This window comes from Odontomachus brunneus, unplaced genomic scaffold (assembly GCF_010583005.1).
Source record: "Odontomachus brunneus isolate Ranch 3 - 2012 unplaced genomic scaffold, Obru_v1 Obru_scaffold_304, whole genome shotgun sequence".
Classification (NCBI taxonomy): Eukaryota; Metazoa; Arthropoda; class Insecta; order Hymenoptera; family Formicidae; genus Odontomachus; species Odontomachus brunneus.
In genome coordinates this window covers 121,192-140,305 of record NW_022639754.1, presented here as the reverse complement: position 1 = coordinate 140,305, position 19,114 = coordinate 121,192, and the positions used below count along the sequence as shown (strand labels likewise).

Sequence of the window (19,114 nt, the reverse complement as noted above, 5' to 3'; positions counted from 1 at the left end):
ATTTATCGTACGTAATATATTATTGTTGAGAGCACGCGAACAATGCGGCATCCCGGGAAGCGAGCGACAAGTGATGCGCGCGTGTTACACGAGTACAATGTAGCTGTTATCCGACGACGATGCAGGTCCGTCGAGTTGGATCGATCATTTCCGTGTGTATTCCCCCAAAAATCCTCGCTCCACAAGACAAGTATAATTTTCAGAGATCTCTCGTTTTTTTTTCTTTTCTCCCACGGCTTTGTCCGATGCTTTGGGAATGAGCGAAAATTCGTCGACGAAATGATCGATCAGTCGAATCAGCGCGATGAGAAGATGACAACGAGACGGAAAATCGCACAGGGTTTGAACGACCGACGATGGAAGCAAACAGTCAATATTTCAAGGATCGCCACGAATCGAAGCTATCGCGCGGAAGCCTGTGACGTGTCACAGTCGACATGGACTGTGAATCGGTATCCCTTTCGGAGCGCGACTCGTGCGGATTAGCGTTAGAGTTATTCGTTATCCCTCGAAAACATCAACGCAATAATCGATCGAAATTTCCATTCCGTTGGCCGGTTATTAAGTGTCAAATCAACGCGACGGACACGAGGAAATTCATTCCACTCTCTCTCGTCGCAATTCGCGCCGCGACACATTCCGCATTCGATGTCAAAGTCGTAAAAGGCGCTTTAGCTTTCGCCTGCGTGCGTTTGGTAGCTCGCGATATAGCTCGTAAGAGACGAACGCTTTTGGTGTTGCGTATATTGTACGTGTGAAGAAAAATCCGCTTCGTTCCACGAGGAAGAGACAGACGGACAGTCACATGAAAGAGGAGCAAGACAGAGAGAGAGAGAGAGAGAGAGAGAGAAAACGATGTATCCGCAAATCGTCAGTGTATTCGCAAAGTCGCGCTGAAGAAAGTCGGCAAACGTTGCGAGTTCGATCCATGTAGATCCTACATCCGCAAACGGCGTTATTTTTTTCGATACGAGGGGACAAAGAGGCGGGATGGATGATTCTTGTTCTCGGCGAAGAGACGAACAGTCTAATAACGCACTCTCTACCCCGTTCCTGGCCCCGCCGAACAAATTCAAGAACACATGTAGAACGGATTACATATTTGTAAAGATATACTGTATGTCAGTGAATACAATAGTCTTGGAGACACTCATCAAGGAGCTCCCTTCCTGCATCTCCGTCTTCGTACAGAAAGAGAAAGAGGGAGAGGGACAGATGTCAGCGTAGAATTTGTGTGCACGGAGAAGATATTGCAGTAAAGATTACAACAAAACTTTGCAATCTTGGACCATATGGAAATTATGAGCAAAATTGCTTTTTTATTCGTTGAAAAATATTCGACCATTCACTGCAAAATTATTGTAATTGAATGTTTTTAATATTTTATATTCAGCTGATGTTATATTATTTATTCAGCTAAATTTTTATTATTTTTACAGCAATTTACACTACAACGTCAGTACAGCCCAGCTGTGCAAAAAAACATTATAAGGTGAAACATAATCTTAACGTAATTTCTATTGCAATATTCTTTCCGTGTACGGAACACCATTAAATTCATAACATTTTCCTCATTTGAAAATTTATTTACACGCGCTACACACTATATAGACTGTAAGATATGAACCTCTTTCGTACCGCGCCGCTCGCTCAATGATCGCCGGAGCACGGCAATATCACTGTAAAAAATTGCACGTCGCCGTAAAAAAAAAATGCACGTTTAAGGCTCCTGCATACTCGCCGCGGCCATCTTGATTGATGAAGTAAAGAAATGCATGCCCAAAATTCCTACAAAATACGTCATAATAAAGAAGTACCAAAAAATGACACGATCGATTAAGCACCCTTTCAAAATACTCTGAACACTTTCCTTTTGTTTTAACAATCGATAAGTAATCGTGAAATTACCGTAACAATCATGAAAAAAGAGGTTAAAAAAAAGTTGCATCTCAAGTTAATTTTACGGTTATTCATTGATTGTTAAAGCAAAGTGTTCGAAAAATGTTCGAAATATTTTAGAGATGTGCTCAGTCGATTTCAAGTGTCATATTTTGGATATCAAATTAAGAATTCCCGCTACGAGTGGCCAGGAGCCTTAAAAGGCGCGTTCGCGATACAGCGCCCGCGTGAGATCCAGCAACAGCTATATCCAAACAAAACAGAACGCAAAATGTATAAAACAACAACCGATCAATACAACAATAACCAATTATGAGGACACTGACACACACGATGCTGAGGACCAGAGAGACGTCGCGTTTAATCGCCTCGCAGTCGCAGAGCGACTGCTAGCGGGATTCGTTCGCTCAAAACACAGTCAACACAGCGCGAATCGCACGAATGCACGTAAAAGTATACGTGCGTCTTCTTGTAGTAGTCGATAGACGTACATCGCGCGAGAAACGGGGGAACCGACTAGGCCCGTTCGAGTAGACGCCGTGGTCGCGTGGCAGAGTGTTACATACGCACAATAATAGTCTAACATTTTTTCGGACATTTGTACTTGACATGTGTTACAGTCGCGCGTATGACAAAATATTACTTGCTACGTAGAGAGGCGTGACTCACACTGCATCAGTTGTGCCATGCTACTAAGACTGTTCTTTTCTGAAGAATCTCCTAAACTGGTGTGGTAAGTTAGAGTAAGATAAATATGTATAGGTCTGTTTATTTTCGAAGAACTAACATACTAGAGATGTGCAAAGATTTTTAATGTCTAATCGAATCGAATCTCAGATTTTAATTTCGAATTCGAATCTAATCGTTAAGAGAATTTTTAATTAACATAATCATTGAATTCAACATGAAAATAGCGATTTCAGTATGAGAGAGATAACATTGATTATGTGAAATCAATTCATTTTAAAGTAAAAGATATATATATAAGTATATATATATAAGATATATATAAGATATATATAAGATATATATAAGATATATATATAGTATAGTCGGTAAACGTGGAATACAGTTCCAGTCTTGAAAGCTGCACAACGACATATCGATCCGACAGTTGTCGGTAAGAGTTTATCTAGAAGCCATTATCTTCTTTTAATATTTTTAAAGAGTAATCTTAATGTATAGCAAACTTTTCAAGTCGTGCTAATACTTGTAAAGCTCTTTGTTAATACTAATGTGCGCGATCCGTATTCGAATCTTTTCGATTCGAAATTTTCGAATTCGAATCATAGGAATTCGAGTGTGAATCGAATCGAATTTTACTTGATTCGATGAATTCAAATAGTTTGCACATCTCTATAACGTACACCAATGCAGAAGTTCTTCTCTGAAAACAAACAGACTTATTGTTTTGCTCTAACTTATTGCATCAGGGTACACCAGTTCAGGAAGCTCCTCGGAACAGGCCTGCTGCGACACCGCGACGCGCTCGCCGTTCTTCCCATGCGAACGAGCGAGGCCTCGCATGCGCGTGATAAAGACGAATTTCCACGTCTTATCATGCGCTCGTTATTGCCAGGTCGCGATTGGCGAATTCGCGGGTCGCGCACTCAAGACACTGTCTCAGCGGAGAAATCATTTACGGTGCACATACGCGCGACACGCATCGAGGGATCCGTTTACAGTGAAAGTCATGCCGCATTCACATGTATGTATCATTTGGTCGATCATTTGTAGCGTGAGTATCCCTTGACTAATCTTAACGCTCGACGCTAATGACGTCGTATGCCGAGTCGATGCGCGATCGATCGCCCCTCGACTTTCTCTCGTTCACCGCGCGTCACATTTCTTTGGAGCTCGTGCGCTTTGGTATAGTAGTAACGTTAGTAGTCGATATTTCAGGTACTTACGTTAAATAATTAGCGATAAAAGCGACGCGAGTGCTTTCTCGACGCTCGCAAGCACGTACAACAAGTAAGAGTGATAAGTATCCGCAGTAACTTCGTTTTTCTCGGGAAAAAAATCCGGAAAAAATTCTGTGCAGCCTGCAAGTAGTTCTTTTTTTTTTTGGTTTCAGGCCTGGGGCCATATTTTGGAGCGCGTAGTGAACGCTAAATATGCCTTTAGTTCTCAAACTGAAATAACGTTATATGTGACGTTCATACGAGAAAAATCGAACATAAAATTAGAAAGGCATATTTATAGTTTGCTATGTATCCAAAATGAAGCCTTTTTATTCTTTTTAGCTAAACTAGTGCCGCTCTGGAACTTTGTTTCTTTTCCCTTCAACGCTCTGCTATATACTTCTTCCATTTTGAATGGCAAAAAGCAATCTAGTTAAGGCGATGCTGGATACCAACCTAACGCAGTTTTGTAGTTATCTCTTTTCTTCTAATTGGATGCATTAAATTGAAAATACTTTCACAAAGTGAAAATTAATAAATTTTTTTATCGATTTCATGCAATTGTTTAGCATCAGTCATTCATTGATGTTTATACTTTCACTCTGTAAAATTATTTCCAATTTGATGTATCTAATTAGGAGGAAAGGGAAAATTACGAAATTAGATCGGTAGTATCGCGCCTTATGCTAAAAAGAACCGATCTGTTTTTTCTGTACTCGTTGTACACGCGATCAGCACGAGAAAATAGAAACCCTATCGAAACGAGACAGAGATATAGACCTAAGAAAAGGATACAATGATCTTTCGAAGAAGCTCGATAATTAGTAATTCCTTCCTTCTTCGCTGCGTTGATCTTCGTTACACGCGATAATGCATAGAAAAATATGTTATATCTAGATCCGGGTGACGAGAGTGAAAGGTAGACAAAATTAAAGGATGTCCTGACCGTTCTCGACCTGGCAACCGTAATTGTCCATGTCCCTGTGCGAGTCGTCCTCGTCTAAATGCGCCTCCTTCTTCTTGCGGTCGTCATCCTCGCTGCTCGCCTCGATTTGTTTTCTCGTAGAGTTGGCTAAGTGAGACTTATCCAGCAGCGAGCTGAACTCGCCGAACTTGAGGATCTCCTCCATCGCCGACGACTCCACGTTAACCTAAAAGATACGCAGAGGTAAGTTCGACGAGACGATCGTCGATCTTCTTTCGCTCAAAGTTCAATCGCTCGAGTTTGACTGTTCGCCTCCAGCGAACCGAGATCGCGCTACCTTGCGCGGTCTACCCCGTTTGCCCTTCCCCGGCAACGAAGCCACAGCCTGGGTCCTCCTCTTCGGCCACTGCAAGTGCGAGTCCAAATGCTGCTTTAGCTTATCCTGTCTGGCGAACATCCGCGGACAGATGCTGCATGCGAACGGCCGTTCGCCCGTGTGCACCCTCCTGTGCCTCGCCAAATGCGACGCTCTCGTGAACGCCAGCGTGCAAAGATCGCACGAGAAGGGCTTGTGCTGAGCTCGCTCGGATTTCAGCAGCATCCTCGGCTCTTTCCCGTCTCTAACTGCCTTCTTCAATATCTCCAGCTTCCTCTTTACTGCCGGTTTCAGCGGCTCCTCTATGTTCTTTGAAGTTTCCTGCGAAATAGCAAGTAGTTCATTAGCTTCATTTTCAGAAAAGACACCTTGTATAATTGCTTCATACATTATTCTACAATATTATTATTATATATCATAATTATTATTACTGCATTCCATTTGTTATCACAATTTTATTGTTATGATTATATATAATTCTTTTATTATTATTTATCTGTAATATTACGGACTATTTTAAGGTATCAATATAATATATATTGAACAATATAATTATATTATTCTAAAGTATTATTATTATCACGTTATTTATTATAAATTTTATTGTCATCATAATGTGTAATTATCTTATTGTTATTTATATTATAATATTACTGACTACTTTACGCGCGCGCGGTATTTTAATATTGTACACTGAAAGAAAAATCCTGGTTTTATGCGATGAAAGTAATTGAGTGAAACCAGTGAAAAATTATCAAATGGATATTTCTGATTAATTTATATCCGATCCGATGTATTAAGGGAAAAATCCGTGATTTACCCGATAAAAAAATAATCGGACAAAATCGATGAAAAATTAGCATATGGATATTTCTGATAAATTTGTATTCGACAAAATTTAATTGGTAAATATCCAACTAGTAAATATCCAATTAGGAATCATTCGTTATTAATTTTTTAATCGATTTATTTAAGGAAATGTTATAATAATCGAATTTTGTTTCTGATTAAATATAACCATATATTACACATGACTACATGTTTACAAAATTATCTAATGAAGGTAAGTGGGTACCTGCAAAATTTTCCGATTGTGTGCGATTGGATTTTGATGAAAATAAACGAACATTTCAAGATTTGTTTCCGTTTAAATTTATCAAACCTACTCAAATCCAAAGTCATGCTTTATCAAATGTTTTATTGTCCCAAATCTTTAATCTGATTAAATTTATTGCCTTCATCGTTTCTGAATCAAAACTAACCAATCACGTCCATTATATAGATTTTATCGATCAGTAATGTGGACATGGTCGGATAGTTCCTATCAAGTGCTGAGATGGAGGCAGTGGTTCTAATCGGAATAATACCGAATAAGTGGAATAATATCCATTAAATTCTGTAAGTTATTCGATGAAATCTACTATACTCATCCTATTTCTCCAATTGTGTTTTCTGCTCGTGAATAATCATTCATAGATGCTGAAAGAGAGTTATAAGTGAGTTATTTAAACAAGACGAAACAGTAAAATTGCTTAAACTTTGTAATTTGCACTTAAAATAATTGTTATGTATAGATAGCGACCAAAGAACAGGAGGCGACTATCAAAAGATGAGTATTCGTAGTTAAGGCTTCTGGATACTCACTGCGAAACTCTTGATTGATGATGTCAGAAGCAAGAAAATGCATGCCCAAAATTCCTGTAAAATACTTTCAAATATGAAGCTCTATCAAAATTATGACGTAATCGATTAAGTATACCTTTCAAATATTCCGAATATTTTGCTTTTACTTCAATAATTAATAAACAATCGTAAAATTTATATCAACTGTAGCCTTTCTTTTTAACCTATTTTTTTCATGATTTTATCATGATAATTTTATCGATTAATCGATAATTATCGATTAATCGATAATTATCGATTAATCGATAATTATCGATTTTATCGATAATTTTTTACGATTATTTCTTGATGGCTAGAGCAAAAAGAAAATGTTTAGAGTATTTTAGAGGTGTGCTTAATCGATTGTGTCATTTTTTGGATATATCTTTTTATAACAACGTACTTGTAGAAATTTTAGATATACATTTTTTCACTTCTGACGTTATCAGTCGAAATAGTTGCGAGTATCCAGGAGCCTTAAGAAAATGGAATAGTAAGCTAAAAGTCAAGATTACATTTAACATACATATTTATTAATTAAAATTACATCAAATTACATCGAGTTTTCTAAAATAAAATAAATGTGAATTACGATGATATAACTCTGTACATATCTAATCTAAGAAATTCCACACTGTTATATAATAACATTCAAAGGGTGGCAAAAAAATAGATATAGTATTAAGATTGTACAAGTATGAGTGAATCATAAAATATAAAATCTATTTTTCAAAGAAGTGTCTTTAAAAAAAATTTTTTTTATAATTAAAGAAATAAATTTTAGCTATTTTTGAAAGAACTTGGTCCCCGTACTTTTTAGCAAAATGTAAAGTTAAAACATCATCAGACCTATAAATAATACAATTAATTATGATAAAAGATGCGATATACGATTTTACGGAGAGTGGGAGACGCAATTGTTTTAAAAGTATTGTTAAATGTGGAAGATAAACTTTCTTAATTTTACAAAAATATCTAAAGTTCAAAGGATGTCTGTTTTCTTGAAAGAAATAATTCAACTGCACCTGGTGTTTAATTGTAAGAGTTTTGAAAAGATGGATTCTGTTAAATTGAATTTCTAGATATCATTTTTAATATCTTAGCAGCATAGGAAAACATAGATAGAAACATCAATTGCTGAAGTGAATATAGTTACGGCATTATGTATTCTTTTGTAATGCATCTTAAAAGTTTGCAACAAGTCAAACATGTGAAAGCATCCAAATTCTCATCGAACACGTAAAGACTTTGACTTGTAGAAATTTGGATAAATGTTTTTTACAGGTACTTTAGTATTCTTAAAATTACTTTTTATTTAGCAAAGCAGTAGTAGTACGTTAATATGATGCACGAGAAGCTACAGCGGTAATGTGTCTGAAGTAAACACAAAACAAGAAAGCACTAAAAATATTTCCTAAAATGAGCAGTGACAGCATATTTTATGTGGAATATTTCTTTTTACATGACTAGATAGTATTAACAATCGAGATGTAATTTTAAAAAAAATTTTGATAAAAATCTTAATCGTTCCCAAATTGACAAAATTGAAAAATGAAAAAATTGAAACATTTGCAAATGTAGAACAAGAAAGCAAATAATATATAATAATATAATATATTATATATATATATATTTATAAAAAATTTGCAAATAAATATAATTGTCTCTAATCTTAAAGTATTTAGAATTAGAAGAGTTGAGAAAAATTAACGAGTATAGCAACAAAATTTTAAACTACCAAATACACATTGAAACTATACTTTTCTAATTTTCTTATGTCACTTTAGTAGTATAGTTTCTCTTCCTCAATATCAATAGCAATATCAGCCAAAGCCTTGGTAATTGTTCTTTTTTTCAAGTCATGATCTGTGATAAACAATTTAAAAAAACCTTGTTGTATCAATTGCCACACATGTTTGCTTTCAGGAGGATAATCGGAGTGAAAAGCGTGAAACAATTTAAAACAAAGTTCCGTAGCCTCAATTATGTTTTCGCATGTATACAATACTTGGTCTACTATTACATGGACATGGCTGATATGCTCCCATGTTGGACCTACTGCCAAAACATAAGGTTGCACGGAATTTGGTATTTTAGTTGATCTGGTTGTTATTTCGAACAGCGACTTACGTCGACATTCGATGTATTTTTGAACTTCAGTTTCACTGCAAACTCTGGCGATGAAAGATTCCACTATGTTTTCCCTCGATGGTTTCCACTTTTTATCTACACAGGCGTAAGGAAATAAAAAAGGAAGGAGCAGGAGAGCTCCAGTCACTCTGAGTTGCACATCTGAATCTTCTGAAAAAGATGTCAATTAATATATAAAAAAATATATTTTATCTAAACAATAATAAAATAGACAATTAGTAAACTTATATTTGTATACATTTTTCCGAAATTATCTTATATGCGTATAAAACATTTCACAATAGAATATTACAGAAATGAATCTAGTTATAATAAAAGTTTTAAAAATAAATTAAAAATGATTAACAGTAAATTTAAAATGCAATAAGAGAAACTGAAAATATATATGATATTTCACAAGAAATCTAAAAATAAATAAATAAATAATCACAAATTAATTTTGATATTATTATAAGAATAAGAACATAAACATAAACATAAACATATTATTATAAGAATAAGAACATAAACTTCTTTTTTTAGATTTACTTTCAGCCAAGCGAAAGAACGAAGCTGCTATATCTTTTTGTTTTTGCTGGCTTGCTCTCTCCATAACCGTTTTGGCTACTTGTATGATTGCGACTCTGCGGTCATCTAAGTTTTCAGCCAGTTTTCCCAAGTCTCTTGTAATAGGCTCTGCATTAGAACAAATTTGTTTGAAGTCCTCAGAAATCTGCACATAGAAAAATTTGCTTACTTGAATGGTTTTTGGCCAAGAGCCAAACTTTGATGTTGAAGAGAATATTCACTAAATCCTTATCTAAATGATGCAAAATAAAATTATGAATAATTATTCAATATTTCAGTATCAATTAAAATGTTGAAAAATTGTAACTACCACTGTTTAATAATAATAAATATTTAACTTACAACAATATCTACATTAATATACTTTTTAAAATTTGTAGTCAAAGAATAAGTAAGAAAAAATATCCCACAAAGTTATATCCAATTTTTCACAGTAATATTTGAAAAGGCATGACTTTTATGCAATTATATTCTGAAATTTCGTGCAAGCATATATAATAATGAAAAGAACTTACTAAAGCTTTTCCTATATCTTGAATTTGCAAAAATGGAAATTCGTTCAAATAATCCCACACAGTTCCTGGCTGATCTATGAGTTGCTTCCGCCTATAGGTGAAGGTAGCTTTCCAAGAAGTTACCAATTCTAAGGTCAACTTATTTTGTAATTGGTTGTGCAAATACTCGAGATGCCACTGTATTGTCGGATCAATTTCTGAAAGTAAAATAAATACAAAGAATTTAGTTACACATTATATCAAACTGAGTCTGTTTTATACAACATGCAATTAAAAAAATATATAAGCTATGGAGAGAGTCCTCCCCTTTAAATCCTCGAAATACGTCGTAATAGCAAACAAATTTTGATGTAGATAAAAAATGATGAGAGAAAATATTACCTATTGACAAGATTTTGTCGCGAAGCTGGACATTCTTTTCGTCCTGCCGACCGACAGGCCTCCATGTATTTCTGATGGTGAATACGACGTGTGAAGAACTTGCATTTCCACCAGCCGTTTTTTTGCACGGACGCCTCAGCAAAGTAGCTCGGTTTTCTTTAATTAGCTTTCGTCTCGCTTGGAAAAGTTGAGATTGCAGTGCTCCGTCTGCCCTCTTCTTTTGAATTATAACGCCGTCTTTTCGTCTGTACTGTTCAGTTTTAAAGGCGTAAAAACTTGATATCGGTGTCTTTGGAAAAAGACGTTTAAAATATGTGGCCCACTTCGTAAGGGTTGACGTGGATACTTTTCGTGTTGGAGGAGTGGCCAAACTAAGCAGGTGCTTAGCAGTGATCTTTCCAATCTCGTGGATGTCGTGCCCCACTGGTACCATATTGTTGCGTTGGGAATCGTCGACGAGTTTACACCAACGGGCTCCGCTTCTTTGTAATAAAATCAACAGGGGATTTTTTTCTTCAGAATCTTGAATATTAACAATGGACATTTGTGATTGTGTTTCTTGTTGTTGGGCGTAATTTTTTTCTGGTGCTTTAATCGGGGAGGCTAAAGGATTTGCAAAATCCTTGAGCTCATCATTCAAGTCTGAAATTGTGTTTTCAAAATGTTGCTCTTAAACTTTGCAACGCATTCAGCAGATAAGATTCTGCAAAGGTAGTTTTTAGGGAAATCTTCAGATTTTCACTAATTTACTCACTGCTTAAAGCACCTGGAGCATTTGACGTAAACGGCAATGAATATGCCAAGTCCTCACTATTTGAAAGATTATTGCTGCAACTAACGTTTATGTGGAGAGAGGTGCACGAAGTTGACTCGAAAGAATTATACGAAACAATTCCCACGGAGTCCTTTGTTAGAAGAGACTGTTGACTGGCATCGTATGAAATCTCTACGGGTTGCAAGTCACTATATACCTTGAACAAAGAGAAAAATACAAGACGTAAGTTTCTTTGCAACAATATTATTGTTACTTCAAAACCCAACATTTTTGCTACCATTTCTTAATACACAAAACACAGTTGGATCTAAAAACGATATTAATGATTGTATAAGCAAAATACGCTTATATTACAGACATGTGAAATTATTTAATGAATGCGAGAATAACAAAAGACAGATAGAGAGGTGATAGATATTTTTATATATTGAGTGATAAAAAATGACACATTGTATACAATGATGTCTGTATTGTTACCTTACATTACAAGTCAAATGAAAAAGTTCTTTGAAACTTAATGGTCGGATCAGTACTTTTAGCGCAGCGTTCAATATAACGCAAGAACATTGAAATAATATATGTATAAATGTATAACCACATGTGCATCATTTGTCTGGTAAACAGTTGGGGATATATTGTCTTATTGCTGTTAATGAACTGTATCCTTAATTAACGGATTTTTCAAATAGTTGCAAGAGATATATTACAATGATTTACAATGATACTTGATTGTAGATCAAATTGAAAAGAGATGCTTACAATTTTTAACGTTAAAGAAAAAAATTTTTAGAACGTACAATAATTTATTACTTAGTAAATAATTTATTATTTGTCATAAAGCGAAATATATTAGAACATTTATGTTCTATTATAAAACTACTTATACATATATACAAGGTGTCTAATAATTACACCTGTTGTGTGGAAGTAGAATTCATCAAACTAAGAGAACACAAAAATCCTCTACTATTTCGCAAATAATATTAAATTTTGAATCATTACTTAAAAAAGATTAGTCAATGTAATTACGCGCGATACAATAGATGACACATCATACTGACGACATCGTCGTTATAAAGTTAGAGCCTACAGGAACTTCAATATTCAATCGCAGTACTAATATTTGATGGCGCCGTATTTAGAAAATATATCTAATAGGATTTCGTTATATTATGAGCACATATCTATCGTGAGAAAGTGATTATTAAAATAATAGCGAATACATAAGCACAAAACAGACGAGCAGAAAATGAAACGGGTCATTGACTAGATGATGTGAATGTTTGTATATAAATAGAAGATACTTACGTATGAAGATTCGGATGATTTCTTCTTTCATATTCATGACCTCAAATACAAATTTGAGCTCAGTGTAGCGGTCAGCAGAAATTTCCAAACTCATTGCACTGCACTAAATGTTCACTTAAGCCAACAGACACACAAATCATTCACACAAATGAATTGCGTATTCAGCTTGCCATCTCGATGTGATGCTGAGATGTTTTTTTTTTAAATCAATAATAATCTAAACTTAGATTTAAGCTTAAACTATATTGTACGACAAATTTGATATGTTTAAACAAAGTTTAAATTTAAATTTAAATCTAAGTTTTAACTACTATTGAAAAATGGATAAAATGAGTGAGCACTGAGTGAAGAACGAGAAATAACAAGAGAACTCTGAGCCTAGTTTGGGGGCCAAAAACACGAAGTTTCATACAACCATATTCTTCTGTCCATCACGGATAGCTCACAAAAAATATTAATTAAAAACTTTCAAAAATCTATTTTCAAAATGGCATATTGTAATACACTCTATACAATAGTGCGAGGAATATTTAAACCCGACAAAGTTGTATATTTGCTCAATAAAGCTTTAACGAATAAAATTGCGGGTGATTTTCCGTCCATGTTCCATCGGATATTGCGTATTATCGGATAAAGGTACCTAACGCTTGATCAAAGAACCCTAAAAACGATCGGTTACACTGCCTGAACAGTTATTTCCGACCAAAACTGCTGATCTTTTCGTTCCATGTACGTATTAAATAATAATTGTATTCTTCAACAGTATTATCATTGCTATTATCACATTATTTATTATAAACTTTATTTTGATTATTATTATTATATATATATATATATATATATATATATATATATTATTTTGATTATTATATATAATTAATTGGTTATTATTTATTAAAATATTTATTTTATGATATCAATATTATAGATATTGAGCAGAGGCTGCTTCACGAAACGAGAGAACGATTCAAACGGCGCGGATTAAATCGCTCACCTGTTGTTGCACGTTCGATCCCACAATATCCGTGTCGTTAAAACTGGTCTCGCCTTTGATAATCTTCGAGATATCCTCGCAGCTGGATTCCCGCGAAGAGTTCTTCGACCTCGTCTCCATTGGTTCACTGTTCCGCGTTACGCGACCCACGCACACCCTCTTCTGCCCTTTGAATCTGGTCTCCCGCTTGAACATTGGAGGTGGTATACGTTTCTGAAAAGTGCCAAGTCAAGTCATCGAGCCGAGACGATCTTCTTCTCCGCAACAAAATCAAACCAACTTAATCCAGGTGAAACTTTGTGCGAAATAGCGCCAGCACGGAGCCGTAACGAGTTAATTGACAATGCGCGCTCACAATTTGTGCTTCCATGGATTGCGGAAGCTCGTCAAAGCTGTCCTCGTGGTCGTCAATCACCATCGGGTCGTCCTCTACCTCAATGTCCTCCACCTTGTGCTCCTCCATCGTTTCGACGTTGGAGTGCTTCGGTAAGAACGGTATCACCGATGAGTCCTTGATGTACTCGGTGGTGTGCACCCTGGGCTCGATGTGGCACCGTTGCATGCGCGCCTCGACCCTCGCATATGGATTACGCTTGTGCTCCTGGTTTTTCTGTTCCCCGGAGAGACCGCGGATCTCCAAGTCGGTAGCAGTCTTGATGAGCGAAGGCAGATGCTCCTCTGCCACGTCGATGGAGCCTCTGTACATAAAGTCCAGAAGGCATTCCATCTCCTCGACAGCGACTCCTAAACAGCAAGAGCGACACGCTAATATAAAAATTTTAAATGTCCCTCTTTTTTTCGATCTTGTTTTTATAATAGTTCTTGAAAAATGTACGTATTATTCATATGTTAACATCCAAGTTTTCTAAATATACTCTTACTATATTGTTTCACTTTCCTCTTTACGCAAAAATTTTACGCAAAAACGCCAAAATTTAGTTTCAGTTCTCCGAAACTTCGTCGAGAGTGTTTCCGTCGAAATTACGTCAACGGTTTCCGAAAAGCGCGTACCTTTCAAAATGAGAATGGGTTGATCCCCATAGTGCTCCTTGAAGACTCTCTCGAAGTAAGGGCTGCATGCTGCCAAGACCAGCCGGTGAGCCCTGAGCATGCCACCCTGGCAAGCGAGAGTCACGTCCGTCAGAGAGCCGCTCTTGTAGAGCGTCTCGAATAGCCCCGATAGGTTTGCCAGGTGATTGTTCCACGTAAGATTGAACATCTTCTCACCCATGTTTTCGTCGAGAGTCAGCGTGTGCCTGAAACGCGTGTTTACAACCATCCTCATGCTCTCGCCTATTGTGCGCGCAATTCGCTAATCGTGTAAAAAGAAGGAAACGCGAGCCGTAGGAAGCGTCGGCAGATCGCGCTCGCACGCGGAATGAATACTGAATATCGCTTGCTGCAATAATCCGGTAATAATCGTTACGTCACGCCAGCGAAATAATCGCATCGCATGGTGACACGACGCGGCGCGGTGCGCCGTGACATTGCTTTTAATTGACACGTTCCGCGCAATTATTCCGTGCTCGTACACAACATGCCCGGCACCATTCTCGCTTCGACGTCCCCCGCTGATCGGTAGTGCACCGCAACTTCTCTGCCTTGCACGTTATTAAACCGCGCTAGTGATTAGCGCGTCGGAAGAGAGCGAGCAAGAGAGAGAAAAGGAGAGACAGACCAGTACCACGCGAGCTCACCTTGGAAGAACACCTTTTTTTATTCGTCTCTCAGTTGTGTCACTGACGACGCGATGTGAGGGTCACAATGAATACCTAAAAGGTCTGTTCTTTTATCGCTAAACTTAAAGTTTATTTAAGTGAACTAGTGTTCACTTGCGGAACTTGAAAGGAAACAGATATGTAGTTAAGACTTGAGGCGGAAATATGAATGCACTTGACTTGATTGCGATACGCAATCAACACGTCGCTTGTGTTAGCGTCTCGAGAGCTTTCCAACGTCCCTCTTTCGCCGCGCGAGCTCACCTCGGAAGGACGTTTCCGGGAGAATTCGAAGTGGATCGAAGAAGGTTCGGCGGATGTTTAACCGTTTTGGAGTTGAACAAGCCAGCAACGCCCAGCTTTACTTTCTCGCCTGGTCATTGCCGCGTTTCATCACGGCAGCGTGTTTTCTCTCGCGACTCCTTTCTGTCTCGTGGCTACTCACGCGGTTATCTAGAATCCGACTCGGCTGTCACTACGTGACTCCCGCTTTTCCGGCGGCTGTAAACATTCGCGCACGCCTCGCTTGCTCCCGTCGGCCAGGTCAAAAATAGTGCTTCGGGACGCGGTATTCACATTCATGGTCAGACATACGGCTTCGCGTCGGGGCGTCGCACACCGTTGATGAACTCGCAGGGGTGTTGCGCGCACGAGAAAAGGACTCCACAGGAAGTTGTGTCCAGGAGGGCTTGCGCGGCAGCTTGGCGTACCTTCGTGCGCACATGTGTGCGTGTCAGTGAGGCTAAACATCGACGACGACGACGACGACACGCCGCCGACGACGACGACGATGACGACGACGACGGCGGTAGCAGCAGCGACGGCGACGATAGTCATGCGCAGACGTAAGCCCTCGAGTTGCCTCGATCCATAATTTTGTTGGTGGACCCCCCCACGCATTTCCAAGGGATCCCGCACGGACCAAACGCACCCTTTTTTCCCTCTTTCCTTCCTTCCTCATCATCGTGGTCGGGAAACATCGCCAAATGGCGAATTAGCGAGAAAATCGCGCCGTTTCGAGGCGAAGCTAGTCGAGGAGTCGAGGAGTCGCAGCAGCGGGAGAAAAGACACGATGCAAGGACGCGTTTTCGCGCTTCAATGTAACAGCGCAAAGACAGAGCCGCACGTAGTTGTTTAAAGATTTGAGATGGTTGACCGAAGTCGCCATTCATATCCGGGCAGAACAATCACGTCAAAATGACTACAACACTCACCTTTCAATCGTGATTGAAACATTTGCTCGTCATTTTAACGTTATCCTGATTTCCTGTTCTACCTAGTTAAGTTTCGCGTCGCAGGTGCTCCGTCTTGACGAGGCGGGGGAGGTCGAGCATTCCTATCAATATTGGCGAAACTCGCGACGGTCCCGGGCTCGTCGCCGGTAAGCAACTCGCGAAGAAGACGTTTCGGGGACCCGCAGGAAAGCGACAACGCGACGCGACGCGCGTCGCGCGTGGGCGCGCTAGTAGCGCATCGCTCACGTGCGACTTACGTATCTGGCCGAAGTGCAGCAGACGCAGACGACATGGGCGACGGCGACGGCGACGATCGTGGGGAGCCACACGTGACTACCGTGTCCAGGAATGCGCGCTCGAGCTGTCGCGATTCAGTCGGCCGTCGCGAGGAAACGACGCGACGTCTTGCGCGCGCCTTCTCCTCGCGTGTTAACGGAGCGCGGCACTACCCCGGCGCTGCACCGAGGCTCTATTAATATCCGCGCCTCGACGTCGACGTCGCGCCTCGGAAATGCGCGCTCCCGGGGGGAACGACGCGGGGCGCGATGAGCTGAAGGCGCGGCGCGGCCTCCTCTTTCTCTCTCTCTCTCTCTTTCTCCCTCTCTCTCTCTCTCTCTCTCTCTCTCAGTCTCTCTCTCTCTCTTACCTCTGCCACGTACTCGGACGCTCGTGGAAATGCGTCTTACTGCAACTCTTCTCGCCCTCGTTTTGACTCGCGAGGTCGCGAGGGCGACGATATGGCTAACAAGCCCTCGGCCACCCCGGCGAGACTGGCTCTACTGCTCCATCCGTGTGTGGGCGCGTTCCACTCTGAAGTTCCCGCGACCTCCGCTGCTCGTGCTCGGTTGTTAAACAGGCTGATGGATGGATAAGCCAATAGACCTCACACCAGTTGTAGGCGTAAAGAGGAAGAGTTAGAAGCAATGACGAAGGCGGCGACGCGCGATCTACTCCCACTTCGGAGGGGCGAATTCTCGTATCGAGAAAGATTACGCGAGGGGCACGACGATGACGACGACAACCTCGGCGCGACGGCAGCTAAGCGACGTGCTGGGGCTCCCTCGACCGAGTCGCGACTGATATCATTTCCAGCTATAGGGGGACTGTAGGGTCGCCAGCCAGAACCCCACCAGGGGGTCTTCGTGCAACCCCCACGCGATGTCGTGGTGGTAGTCGTACACACCGTCGACGTAGTCGTCGTCGTCGGTGCGTCGTCGTGTGGCTGGCCGACCTCTCAAAACCCCCGCGCACGCACACGCGTACGCGCACGCACACACCACCACACTACTTGCTACGTGTGTGTTTGTTGGGTGTGCGTGGGTGTATGCGCGCGCGCGTGTTTTTATAATGCGTGTGGGTGTGCACGTGCGGCGTGCCACGGGGAGAGATCATCTCGCTCTCTCTCGCTCTCTCTCTCTCTCTCTCTCTCTCTCGCTCTCTCTCTTTCTCTCTCTGTCCTCTCTGCGACCTTCCCTCTTTTTCTTGCGCCCGCTGAGCCCCGATTTCAGCGTCGTTCGTCTTTGTCCCACCGGGAATCGTATAGTCTCCGCTCGTGTCGTACGTCTCGCTCGCACACCACACCACGAGAGCTTCTCCCCCCTTGTGCGGCCCCCTTTGCTTCGCTTCGCGTCGCGGGTGCCTTACCAACGCCCGGCGTACCCAGCGACTTTATCCACCCTGAATTCTCGTCTATATGAGGGGTTGCCTCTCGCCAGGCGAGAACAACACGCCTTTCTCCTCGGTTGTGCGATCGAGTTATTTTTTTTTTTATTTTTCTTCCTTTACGCAATCCTCCGCGTCTCTCGTCTGCCCGGGAGAAGAGAGATGTTACTCAAAGGGGTACTCTCTCGGCAGTCCGTGCGTAAATCGCTTCGGTGCTGATAACTGTTGGCATTTCGATGATACACGATGATTATAGCAGGATCGAATGGGTATAACGACACAACCGAGTCTGTCCCTGATATGTCTGCATCTTGAGGGAAATCAAAAAACCCGTGTCAATCTTTCTTCAGCTTGTTTCTAACACTGAAATTGTCGAGGAAGTCAAAGAATGACAGCCTTGTGACTTCTTATAGAAATTACTCAAATTTATAACAATGTTTTATATTTTTAAGACTATATTATGTTTTTTAGATTAACGCTATAAGATAGAAAAAATAAATAAACACCTCATCCATAATAAATAAACATCTCATCCTTAAATATATATATATATATATTTTTTTTTATGTTAAAAGTTTAAATATTCGTATTTAAAGACTAAAACAATAAGAATGTTCAGAATTAAGTGCAAGTCTAAGCAATAATATTTCCACCTGTTTTCTCCAAAACCTGTCATTTTAACCACCCTAGTAGAAAGAGGTCATCGATAGTTACAAGTTCTAATATTAATTGTGAAATTCTAATAATTCCAAATAATTCTAAAAATCAAAAGTTTTCTACGCACCATTCGCTCTGTTCTTGAATCATCACCAAATAATCGGTCAGTGGAAGCACTTAGAGAATCATCATTTTGGAATATCTCGGTGAGAATCCGCTCTCTCCCTCCCTCTTTCTCCGAAAACAAATACACAACACGCGCATCTAATCGAACAAGCCAATCGTTCATGCGCGCTTTATCTTACATGCTCGGCCGACCGCCGCTCCCATTTTCGATCGGCCGGCGAGCAGAGCAACCGGAATACTCCTCCCCCCCCCCCCCCCC

The 19,114-nt window shown here is 39.8% G+C and overlaps 2 protein-coding genes across 15 annotated transcripts in view; both read right to left on the bottom strand.

Annotated features, from left to right (window-relative positions):
* Nucleotides 1-3,913: 3,913 nt before the first annotated feature.
* Nucleotides 3,914-17,744, bottom strand: LOC116853310 (zinc finger and BTB domain-containing protein 14-like). 11 transcript variants are annotated; one of them, XM_032834347.1, is made up of 9 exons: nucleotides 17,057-17,744; nucleotides 14,469-14,713; nucleotides 13,813-14,201; nucleotides 13,458-13,670; nucleotides 11,135-11,351; nucleotides 10,381-11,022; nucleotides 10,000-10,196; nucleotides 9,446-9,629; nucleotides 7,278-9,067 (listed from the first exon to the last, which is right to left on the bottom strand). In XM_032834347.1, exons 2-9 carry the CDS (start codon nucleotides 14,686-14,688, stop codon nucleotides 8,550-8,552), a joined length of 2,580 nt encoding a protein of 859 aa, XP_032690238.1. In that variant the 5' UTR covers nucleotides 14,689-14,713; nucleotides 17,057-17,744; the 3' UTR covers nucleotides 7,278-8,549. The 11 variants fall into 11 exon arrangements, with proteins under 11 accessions (XP_032690242.1, XP_032690238.1, XP_032690235.1 ...); XM_032834344.1 differs by lacking the exon at nucleotides 17,057-17,744 and adding an exon at nucleotides 16,668-16,867; XM_032834345.1 differs by lacking the exon at nucleotides 17,057-17,744 and adding an exon at nucleotides 16,668-16,867 and having other exon boundaries at nucleotides 7,278-9,064.
* An 80-nt stretch (nucleotides 17,745-17,824) lies between these two features.
* LOC116853317 (lachesin-like) overlaps nucleotides 17,825-19,114 on the bottom strand; it is a 57,513-nt gene continuing 56,223 nt past the window's right edge. For 3 of the 4 annotated variants that reach the window (XM_032834367.1, XM_032834370.1, XM_032834368.1), the window contains one exon: nucleotides 17,825-17,843. The gene's annotated coding sequence lies outside the window, so the exon portion shown is untranslated. The remainder of the gene's footprint in view (nucleotides 17,844-19,114) is intronic. The other variant, XM_032834371.1, reaches the window with a different exon arrangement.